Source organism: Acinonyx jubatus, chromosome E1, assembly GCF_027475565.1.
Source record: "Acinonyx jubatus isolate Ajub_Pintada_27869175 chromosome E1, VMU_Ajub_asm_v1.0, whole genome shotgun sequence".
Lineage (NCBI taxonomy): Eukaryota > Metazoa > Chordata > Mammalia > Carnivora > Felidae > Acinonyx > Acinonyx jubatus.
The window spans coordinates 19,677,612-19,689,733 of NC_069397.1; the positions used below are offsets into that span (position 1 = coordinate 19,677,612).

Sequence of the window (12,122 nt, forward strand, 5' to 3'; positions counted from 1 at the left end):
TTAATTTATTCCCCTATAATTATATGTTTTCCATTTTTAAGTACTGTGTAATGTTGCTGTAAATAGAATATGTATATATATATATTTCTTCTTTTGAATTATTTTCTTGAAATATATTTAATTGTGATTTCTTGGCAGAAATAAACAGATATTATACATTTACTATTCTATGGAATTTTTGGTTTTGCAGAAACAGCCTGTGGCCTAAAATTTTTTGAGAATGGTTGATATCTATAATAAGTCAGTAAAAATTTTAATGTCTTTACAGTGATCAAAAGTTATATTAAATGCACTTTTGCCTTTCAGACTTTACAATTTGAGTGGGCAGGCTAACCAATTTGCCCTTGGAAAGGTAATGCATGTCAGCAAATGAATTCCAAATTAAAAAATGCAGTGAAGGGTGATATGTGAGCATGTGATCTGTTAGGCAATGTGATAAATGCTTTATCTAGGTTTTATTTAATTACCAAAAGAGCCCTATGAGATAGCTCCATTTTGCAGACGAGGTTTAGGTTTTTCAGAGAGGTTCTGTAACTTGTCCAATGTTGCACAGCTAATAAGGTGTTGGAGATGAAGTGTAGACTCCAGAGCCCATGCTCCTACCCATTCCATAAGGGAAATTAGACCACTTGTGGGAAGGATGGATCTGAGAGGCTTCTCAATATCAACTATCTCTTAATTGGGGGTTTTTGTTTTACAATCTGTATTTGAAAGGAGCTTAAGAAAATTATGAAGTAAACTGGATGCAACTTCATCAATACATGAGGGCTTTTTTTTTTTTTTTAAGTATAGTTGACATACAATGTTACATTAGTTTCAGGTGTACAATATAGTGATTCCACAACTCCAAATTATGCTGTGTTAAAGATGAGGATCCTAGGTGGAAAATTTTCCTTTCCACATGGCTAACTATCAAATGCCTTTTAATAAGTAGTTGTGTGGAGTGACAAACCTTCCAGCCAAATCAAGCAAGCAGAACCCGTGTCCTCTAGAGACCTATCCATGTGACTATGCAGAGGACATGGATGTTTGAACAATGAACCAAGAGCAAATGCATTACAAGGCAAGATAAAATATTTACTCTGTATCAATCAGGCATTGGATTTTTCCACCAGAGCAGGCTTGAGAGGAAAAGGAAGAAGTCTTCCTGGAAGCAGTGGGAGACAAAAGTGAAGAATGGATGATGGATGCTACTTTGGGTTTAACTTTAGAGAGCAAAGATAGAAGGTCTGAGATAGAAGGATGGATGCTACTTTGGGTTTAACTTTAGAGACCAAAGATAGAAGGTCTGAGGAGTGGGGCCAATTCCAGTCCAAGTTTTACTGGCCTCTTGCCTGGGACTATGTCTAACTCACCAATCAGAGGCCAGCCTCTTATTTCACCCGATGTTGGTCATCTTCTGCCCACTGGCCCAGGGTGGCCCACTGTCCTGGGATGCAGAGACAGGCTGTGTGGCAAGTTCCTCCTTTGATGGGCATAAAAGCCGGATCCTGTTATCTCCTGGCAAAGGTACTGTGTTCAGACCTCCCTATGTCCCCTGCACAGTTGAGGAGGCATCAGGTTTGTCTTGTGATGGTAGAACTCCTTCCTAGCAGCATTCTGGAGGAAAATTCCATCAATGCCTTCTAGATTTCAATGTGTCCTCTTGGCTTTATCCGATATACTTAATACATAGTAATCAGTCTGCAATATCCCAACAGTAAATTCCACTGCCAGTAACTCCATCCCCTGGCTTGTGTTTCGCTGCAGTGCATCATCACGTGGCTCTTACTTAGGCTCAGAGACGTGTGCACAAGTCTCTTTCTTCAAAATTCACTTTGTTTATTCAACACTTATAAATCACTGACCATGTACCATGCACTATTCTGTTTTTCTACTATAGTAACTCATTTAATCTTCACTACAATTCCATGAGGTGTTACTACTATTTAGCAGATGAGGCACAGAGAGGTTAAGCAATTTGTTTGATGATGCACAGCTAGGAACTGGCAAAACCGAGGTTCAAACCTAGGCAGGTGGACTCCAGGGTCCCTGATCTTAACCCCTGAACTATGCTGTCTCCAGGAGACCTTCAGAGTGATCCCTGATGGATGTCTGTTAATATCATGAGAAGGACATAAAGCTCAAGGGAGGGCAAGGGAGGCATAGCCTCAGAAGTATAGCTGATCAAGAGATGTAGAGGTGTTTTAAGAAGAAACTTACATTGCCCAGGAGGCCCAGACACCCTCTCCCCAATTTAATGAGTGTTGGTCTCCGTTTGTGCCAAACCATTAACTTTTGCCTGCTGACAGTGGTTGCGGATTGCCTTCTTTCTGCGGCCCTTAAGTCTGGATTTTTAAGTAGGCTTTATTTACAAAGGAGTTTGCAGTATTAACTGTGTGATGTTCTCCTGCCAAATAAACTCTTCTTAGTCCTCTGCCTTCCAGACATTTCAACTAATAGAAATGCCAAAGCCGTTGCCCAGCACACATGTACAACACCATGAAGGCCTTGTCTCTCATGCTTCTGGAGAAGGTGCACAGAATTCACATTGTAATCAGCTGGCAATGCTGTTGCAGAGCTCCTGGGGTCAAGATTGTCCACAAAGGGTTGCTTGGAGCAGGCAGTGCCCTAAAGAATTTACCCACTTATAAAGGGCCTTTGTCCTTTGTCATCTGATATTTGTGTAATTTATTTTTTTAAGGAAACATTTTTTTCACATGTATTATTTTATGGGATCCTCCAAACAATCCCATAAGGTAGAAGTTTGGGAAGAGATTATAGTCTTCATTTGGGAGAGAGGAAACTAAGGCACAGACAGGTGACTTGCCCAGGGTCACTCACTAAGGATGGCAGAGCCAAGGTTTAGTCTCAGCTCGACTGCCTTTGGCAAGTCACAGTATCTCTCTGGGTCTTGCTTTTCTTACCGATAGAGTAATGGTATTGGAATAGGGGCTCTGTAATTGTCTTTTCAACTCAACCATTGTGTAATACTGAAATTCAGAAGAATCCTTTTCCCTGAAGATCTGGTTATCAAGACTCCTGAATTTCACATTTCCATCTGTCTTATTTGTGTCCATCCTGGGATAGGACTTCATTATCTCCCGGTGAGCAGGGAGTGTATCTCTCCTATCTCCCTCCTTATACTATAGAGCGTTTTTTTGGAAGGGCTCTCTCTTCTATGCTCCGTAGGGACATCATTATATTAAGGAGGCAGAATACTGTTGTAAGTGTAACAATGTATTTGCCTCAAAACCTATGGCTTGTAACTTTTCAGTGCCCTTGATGATGATAATGATAGCTGAAATCAATACAGCAGGTACCATGAGTCGGGAACCGTACCAGATGGTTGACGTGTATTATCTTATTCTTCAAAACCACCCGAAGACATACGTATTGTTATCATTATTGCCACATTATGGAATGGACAGATTGGAGAAGTAGAAGAATTTACTCAGGATCATATACCTGATTAGGCAATGGACTCTGGATTCAATCCCATGCAATCTGTCAGCAGCGCTTAACTGCTACACCACACCCCATGGCTTCTCCTAGGAGAAAGGGGGATTGTACTTTGCACACATTTTATTTCCTTTAAAAACTTACTATGTAATATTTAAGACAGAAAAAAAGTCACATTATGCAGATAGTGTTTCCTCATTAATTATATATATCTCTGTATCTATTTATCTATTTATCTCTTTCTTCTGCTGCATGCCAAACACTGTCCTAGCATTTGGGATGTAGCAACAAATTCCTCCAGACAGACAGGGTCAGGAGGGAATTAAGGCAATATTAGAAAAGTCAGTAAGAGTTCATTATCCAGTGTCACCTATGTGTCCAGCATTATGCTCAGCAAGCGTAACTGAAATATCAGAAGACCCTTCTCAGAGGAAACCACAGAAAGCGACTTAGTTTGGCTTAGAAACTAAGTTTGACTTAGAGCAGAAGGAAGTCATTTAGTTTGGTACAAAGAAATGAATCTGTTTACAAGGACAAGGTAAAAAAAAAGAATGCCATTATTTAGAACTGTATTTTGTAAGCATCACAGGCAAAAAGCAGCTAGGGTGGTGGTTTTATGTAGTGGAAAAGGCTCTATCCCAGGAGTCAGTCACCCTTTAATCAATCAAGCACTTTCTGATAAGGTGTGGATGCTACTGAAAACCAGGTAGACAGGTCGCTGCCCTCCTGGAGATTATAGTCTGGTGAGAATAATCCCGTCTTGAGTCACTGCCAGGCTCTAATGTGACCTTGGACAAATAACTTCTCCTGCCCCAATTCTGCAAAATAAATGGGGTCAGACTAGCGGATCAACTCCTCAAATTCTGAGCCCCAGGCGTATCTGCTGTCGCGGCGCCCTGGGGAAGGTGGGCTAGGCTCCCTGGCCCTGCGCCGCGGCCTGCCGGACGCCGGGGGCGCCGCGCGGGCCCTGAGAGCGTTCGCGTTCCGAAAGCGCTTGTCCCTCGCGGCGCCCCGTCGGCCCCGCCGCCGCTGCCGCCGCCGCCCGCGGAGCCGGAGGAGGCGGAGCTGGCGCTGTCCTGGCTCCCGAGCAGGGAAGCAGCAGAGGAGGCGGCGCGGCGGGCCCCGGCCGAGGCTCGGGCGGGGCGGCGGGGGAGGCTGGCAGCGGCGCCGGTAGCGCGGGGAGAGGGGCGCCGTGGGCTGAGCGCTCCCGGCGAGAGGAGTCCGCTCCATGCGTGCGGGCCGAGCCCGGCCCCTGCGAGCCGCCGACATGAAGAAAGACGTGCGGATCCTGCTGGTGGGAGAACGTGAGTCCGCGCACCGGGGCCGGCCGCGGCCACCGCAGCCCCTGCCGCCCCGGGCCTGCTCGCCCCTCTCCGCGCTCTCGGGCCTCCCAGCCCCTTAGCTCTTCCCTTTCGGCAGCCCGCTGGCGGCCCTCAAGCTCTCACCTCACCCTGGGCCCTCTTAACACATCCCGACCCTGACCCCCAGTCGTCCTCTCGAGCCTTGTCTCTGTGAGTCTCTGACCGCCAGCCTCATCTCTGCGAAGGTCCTCTCCTCCTTCCTCCTTTTCCGCTTCGAATCCTTTCCTCCTGGGCCTCAACGCGTTTCCGAGGCCGCTTGCCTTTCAGACCCTTTTCTCTTCGTGGAGAGTCCCTTGTCACTGCCGGGCAGGTGCTGAAACAGGCCGACTGACCAATTGGGATGGTGTGAACTGGCTCCCGGGGAAGCTAGGGGGAGGGGGACGCAGGACTGTTCGACTTGCGGACAAGGTCAGGTTTCTGCCTTTTTTTTTTTTTTTCTTTTTTCTTTTTTCTTTTTCTTTTTCTTTCTCTTTCTCTCTTTGTCTCTTTCTTTCCTTCTTTCCTTCTTTCCTTCTTTCTTTAACGTTCGCAGTCTTCCCACCCTCTGGCATTGACTTCAAGGTAGGGAGCGTTTTTAGAGATACTTGCACTTTACATTGGAATAACTTCTGTTATGCTCGCTGTTTCCTCAAAAATTTACTCTCAAGTTCAAGTTATACAAGTTACACAAGTGCTTAATGAATGAATAATTATCTGGGGAGGGTTCTTTAGTTGAGAGAATTATTCTTACCCTAAAGCCTAATTTACTCCCCTCTTTTTAAGCATTATTTATTCCGCAGTTTGGTAATTATTTTATAAATAACAGGCACACAGGAAAACAGACACATGCACATACACATAAGACCCCCTAGAAATTCTTAGAATTCACCCTTTTAAGATATAATAAAGGAGAAATGCCTCTGTTTACTGACTTGGGGACAGGACAGCAGGGACTTCTTGATATCACTTGGCTGGTTACATGACTCATTTGGTAGGACTAAAATAAGAAAGTGGGCTGGGAGAACTGAATTGTTTGTTTGTGCATTAGTTAATGCTCTGCCATTGCTGTTTTGAAGCATTCTTTTCCAAACTCCATTTCAGCCTAGAGTAGCCCCTCCAGGTCACTGTGATGCACTCCCAAGGAAGAAAGCTAACACATTTTTACCCTTCTCTGTAGTGTTCTTTGGTATTCATTGAAGTCTCTGTTCACCTGCTCTGTGGAGAAGTCTTTAGAATCAGAATTTGGAAGTAAGCTTGGCCTGACACTGTTGTCTTTTGGGTTTGCAGTTGTGAATTTTAGTCTTTATTTATTATTGTATCTTAATCTGTATTTTGCATCAGTTTCCTTGACAAAGTTCAGGAAGGTGTTACTTAACATGTGATTCATAGCTGATGCATTTGGAATATGGTAGGGAAAGTGAGTAGACGAGCCACTTAAAAAGCTGATCCTTAACTGTCATAAAATCGTTTTATAGTATGGTGATTGTAATACTAATGTTCTAAAAGCAGAAATCCTATGTTTTGGTTTTAGTTTTAGGAAGCGTATAATTCGTCTGTGAAACATCTAAATGGAAATGCTATATATACGTAAGATATATTGACAGCCTTAGGGCATTTAAGTTAAAACGTTAACAGTATTACTTATTTAGAAATACACAAAAGAACTAAAAATTTGTTGAGAAAATTAAAAGCCATGTTCTGCAGATATGAAAGCAAACAGGAGAGTTGAGAAAAGTGTGCATGCAAGAGTGTTGTGATTATAGGGAGTTACCTGACCTAAGAGAAAGTCTTAGTTTTTGAGGAAGACATTTTTCTTGAAAAGGTTTGTACCAAAAGCTTTAGGCCAGCTACCATATATATAATTTTTTTCACATTTAAAAATATTAGGATTATATTTATGTGAAATATGTAATTTTAGTGAGTTATATTAAAGGTTGGTATTTTGGGAGGAAAAAGTTGGAAAGATTAGTTTTCTTTTTTTTAAATTCATTTTGAGAGGGAGAGAGTGCGCACGTGTGTGTACTTGTGCAACTGTGTGCACATGATTGGGGGGGGGGGGGCAGAGAGAGAATCCCAAGCAGGCTCCAAGCTGAGCAGCACACAGAGCTCAAAACCATGAACTGTGAGATCATGACCAGAGTTGAGATCAAAAGTTGATGGATGTTCAGCCGACTGAGCTGCCCAGGTGCCCCAGAAGCATTATTTTTTGAGATTTAATGTAAATATTTGTTAGCTTTAGCCTAGCTGCCCCACTTTAAATGCTAGGTAAACATAACTGTGACGAAGGCTATTTTAATACTGGTCTAACACATGAATTTATCTGGAAAACCACTTTTTTTTTAAAAATTTTTTAACATTTATTTTTGAGACAGAGAGAGACAGAGCATGAACGGGGGAGGGTCAGAGAGAGGGAGACACAGAATCTGAAACAGGCTCCAGGCTCTGAGCTGTCAGCACAGAGCCCGACGCAGGGCTCGAACTCACAGACTGCGAGATCATGACCTGAGCCGAAGTTGGCCGCCCAACCTACTGAGCCACCCAGGCGCCCCTGGAAAACCACTTTTTTAGGTAGAAGTGGCAGTAACTTAGTTGTCATTTTAAGATGGTTAATTAAGAGAAATGGGAAAAGCAAACAAACAAACAAAATCCCCACATCATTTCTGGTATTATTGTAGAGCCTGTTCCTTTGCTTTCACTTCAGTACATCTTATTGCTGTTAGCATCTGTCCCAGAACCACACAGCAGCTGCTTCATTCACTGAAGCTCCCAAATAGTTGTGAATGGTTTCAACATTCTCTTGGCTAAACCTATAATGTCCTCCGAAGGTGAAACAGATCTTTTTTTGGCCCATCCAGAATCTGGATTCTGATCCATCCAGGCTTAAATGCTAACTGATGCTTACTGTCTGTTTAGTGCTTAGATCAAAGAAGTTAGATTGTCTATGAATTTTAAGGTAATTATTTGCAGAGAAAGCCAAAGTGTTTTAAAGATCATTTGCACCTTATCTTAATTATTGAACACAGTGAATACCATTCAGGCCATGTTAAAAGTCAGTTGCCATTCTTGAAACAAAACAAAATTTTTAAAATCATTAAAAATGCAAGCATGCAAAACAGTTCTCAGGTTATGATTTTTCATGGTCAGATTCTTTGGCCAGAATTTGTGTTTAACGATGTTTGCGTTAGTATGCTTAACAAATGTCCTTGTTGCAATAAAATTAGCATGAGCCTTAATACCCTTTTATCTAAATCATGTAGGTACGTTAAAATTACACAAGATTTAGTTTTAGTGAAGTCTTGTTTTTAAGTTGAGATATGTTTGTCTTCTGATCAAACTCATTAAGAAAGTGGAACTGTTACCCTCTTTTTGAATAAATCTGGTCAGAGGCACCTGGGTGACTCGGTTGGGCATGCGACTTCAGCTCAGGTCATGATCTCACAGCTCGTGGATTTTTTTGTTTTCTTTTAATTTTATTTTTTATTTTTTAAGATTTACATCCAAATTAGCATATAGCGCAACAATGATTTCAGCAGTAGATTCCTTAGTGCCCCTGACCCATTTAGCCCATCCCCCCTCCCACAACCCCTCCCGTAACCCTCAGTTTGTTCTCCATGTTTATGAGTCTCTTCTGTTTTGTCCCCCTCCCTGTTTTTATATTATTTTTGTGTCCCTTCCCTTATGTTCATCTGCTTTGTCTCTTAAAGTCCTCATAATGAGTGAAGCGATAGGATTTTTGTCTTTCTCTAATTTCACTTAGCATAATACCCTCCAGTTCCATCCACGTAGTTGCAAATGGCAAGATTTCATTCTTTTTGATTGTCAAGTAATAACTCCATTGTATATATATACCACTTTTTCTTCATCCATCCATCGATGGACATTTGGGCTCTTTCCATACTTTGGCTATTGTTGATAGTGCTGCTATAAACATGGGGGTGCATGTGTCCCTTTGAAAGAGCACACCTGTATCTGTTGGATAAATGCCTAGTAGTGCAATTGCTGGGTGGTAGGGTAGTTCTATTTTTAGTTTTTTGAGGAACCTCCATGCTGTTTTCCAGAGTGGCTGCGCCAGCTTGCATTCCCAACAGCTCATGGTTTTGAGCCCCGCCATCAGGCTCTGTGCTGACAGCTCTGAGCCTGGAGCCTGCTTCGGATTCTGTGTCTCCCTCTCCCTCTGCCCCTCCCCTGCTCGCTTGCGCTCTCTCTCTCAAAAATAAACAAACACTAAAAAAAAAAGTTTAAATGAATCTGTCACTCTTACCCAATGTCTAACTGATTAGCTTATCATCGAAACTAGTTGAAGCCACTACAAGCTTTGATTGGCTCTGGCCTAGGCTTTTGTAATATCTCCTTAACCGGTCTCCCTCCTTCTAATTTTATCCATTCTCTATGTAGCAGGTAATCATCTTTAAAAAAATACCTCAGATCCTGTTACCCGTTTTTAAAATTCTTTGATTATTTCTCCTTTCACTTAGAAGAAAGTCCAGACTTCTTTATGCAGGCCTGCAGACGCCATCACAGTCTGGCCCTTGCTTCACTCTTGTAGTGCTGTCTACTGCTTTCTCTACAAGAAGGCCCTGACTCAGGCAGTTCTTGTGTGCGTATTTGTTCACTTGTCTTTTGGGCTGGAAAGTAAGCTTCATGAGGGTGGTGGATTTGCCTCGTTTTATTGCTGTATACCCCGTGCCTGGAATAGGCCTGTCACAAAGTGAGCACTCAAATACAGTTGACCTTAGGTGGCTTAGTTGATACGCGTCTGACTCTTGATTTTTGACTCAGGTCGTGATCTCATAGTTGTGAGGTTGAGCCCTGCATCGGGCTCATGTTGGGCGTGGAACCTGCTTAAGATTCTGTCTCCCTCTTCCTCTACTCCCCTACCGCATGAGTGCTCTCACTCTCAAAAAAAAAAAAAAAAAAGTCAAATACAGTTGACCCTTGAACAACATGCAGTTCAAACTGTGTGGGTCCCTTTATACAGGGATTTTTTTTTACACTATTGTAAATGTTTTTCCTTATGATTTTCTTTTTTTTTTTTTTAACGTTTGTTTATTTTTGAGAGAGAGAGAGCACGCCTGCGCACGAGCAGGGGAGGGGCAGAGGATCTGAAGCTGGTGCTGATGGCAGAAAGCCTGTTGCAGTTTTCAGACTCTCGAACTGTGAGCTCATGATCTGAGCCAAAGTCGGACGCTTAACCACCCAGGCACCCCCCCCTTATGATTTTCTTAATAACATTGTCTTCTCCAGCTTACTTTATTGTAAGAATACAGTATATAATACATAAAATATGCAAAATATATGTTAATAGACTGCTTATGTCATTTGTAAGGCTTCCAGTCAACAGTAGTTATCAGTAGTTGAGTTTTGGAGGAGTCAAAAGCTGTCTGAGGATTTTGAACCACCAGGGGGGTGGAGAGTTGGTTGGCGCCCCTAACCCCCACATTGTTCAGAGGTCTTCTATAGCTTTTGGAAGAATGAATGAGTTTAGGTTAGTTCCATTTATTTAGACTTTGCTTGTTTTCCAAATCACTCTTAGTCATAAAAATTTGATTCTTGTTCGTTCGCTCTTTCTTTCTTTCTTTCTTTCTTTCTTTCTTTCTTTCTTTCTTTCTTTCTTTCTTTCTTTCTTTCTTTCTTTCTTTCTTTTAATTTTAAAAAGAGACAGCACAAGCTGGGGAGAGGGGCAGAGAGAAAGGGAGAGGGAATCCCAAGCTGGCTCCATGCTTAGCATGGAGTCCAATGTGGGGCTTGATCCCACGACCCTGGGATCGTGACCTGAGCCAAAATCAAGAGTTGGACGCTTAACTGAGCGAGCCACCAAAGTGCCCCTGCTCATTCTCCTTTCTCAAATCCGGTCTGATATGTGGTTGCTGTTAGCATTTGAAGGGGCAGTGTTCATCCAGTCTCTTGTTCCAGGTTCTTAGCTTTGTTTGACCTGGGAGATTCCTGTGTTCTGGCCATAAAGCATACCAGTGACTTCTAATGATGGGGTCACGTCTATTCCATGTCTTGGCTGCCCCAGTTCTATTCCTTGCCAAAAGAAATAGAAACACCAGAGGTCGGGGCACCTGGGTGGCTCAGTTGGTAGTGTCCGAGTTGGCTCAGGTCATGATCTCACAGTTCATGAGTTCTAACTCCTGCATTGGGCTCTGTGCTGACAGCTCGGAGCCTAGAGCCTGCTTTGCATTCTGTGTTTGTGTCTCTCTCTCTGTTCCTCCCCTGCTCACACATTGTCTCTCTCTCAAAAATAAAGATTAAAAAAAAAAAAAAGAAAGAAAGAAACACCAGAGGTCATCTTAGTGGGACTGGGAAACAATTCTTCAGGCATAAGATAAGAGTCAAAGAAACTTCAGTAATAAGCTAGCATTTATGGTAGAAAAAACTTTCTACAATCCTTTTAAAGCCGTATTGCTTTGCATTCTGGTCTTTGTTAAATGATATTTGAAAATTAAACTCCATTTTCAGTTATACTGTGTTTAGTACCTGGATGATAGTCTGTGACCGAGCATGTTCAAGCATAGTCTACATAGTCTTTTCTGTTCAGATAAAGTCTATTCTGTATCATTCTCACATCTGTATTAAAACTCATCTTTTTGTTCCTCTGGCACCATTTGGGCCCTAGTGTTGATGTAGTTCAAAGGAGAGGGATAGACCGTAACATTGTTCTTCTGCAGCCCAGATGGTCTGATTTGATCAATGAAATTTTCCTTTGGAACAATACTCAGCTATTGCCACAAATGCCAAAGTTTCCCAGTTAAAATTCTAACTCCATAGTCACCCTCGTGCTCCCTGTATATTCTAATTTCCTAATTTAGGAAGAGTAAACAAGGCTTCTTAAGAAGCCAATAAAAATGAGGAGTAGGGCCCTCTGCCTCTTAAAGCACAGGGTGTTTGTTATCAAGAAAAATAGCCAATATGGCTGGTAGGATGGTATTTGGAACTAGAAAATGTTATTTCTGCTTCATGAATATTAGGAATTTGCTGTCATTTAGCAGTAGATGTTCAAAAGATGTGATGAAAAGACAAATTTTTAGCCTGGATAAATCTAGATAATTTGTTCTATAGTGATGAATTATGTTTCCCATGGATGACCTACTTAGAAGCATGGAGTGTCAGACAGAACTGTAGCATGTTGTGTTGAACTGAATTAGAAGGCCTTCTCTCTTTGGGGATAATTGTGACCGTGCCTTTTGTTCTTACAGATCACTTCAGTGTTTCTCAGGCAAAACAGAGGAAATAGAGACCATTAAATGGCTAGTTAACAAAGAATAATTTTTTGTCCTCCATATAATATAATATACTTATATCAAATACATATATTATATTTTTACATGTATTTATTTA

At 42.1% G+C, this 12,122-nt stretch overlaps 1 protein-coding gene across 10 annotated transcripts in view; it reads left to right on the forward strand.

Moving 5' to 3' along the window:
• The window catches only part of RHOT1 (ras homolog family member T1), a 76,413-nt gene that overhangs the window by 7,862 nt on the left and 56,429 nt on the right, over positions 1–12,122 (forward strand). For 8 of the 10 annotated variants that reach the window (XM_053212643.1, XM_027034423.2, XM_027034429.2 and 5 more), the window contains exon 1: positions 4,521–4,745. The exons of 1 other annotated variant lie outside the window; for it this stretch is intronic. In XM_053212643.1, the coding sequence (XP_053068618.1) occupies positions 4,670–4,745 (76 nt within the window). In that variant the 5' untranslated portion in view covers positions 4,521–4,669. Of the gene's footprint in view, positions 1–4,495; positions 4,746–5,958; positions 6,030–12,122 lie in introns of those variants that run through there. One more of the 10 variants, XM_053212647.1, reaches the window with a different exon arrangement.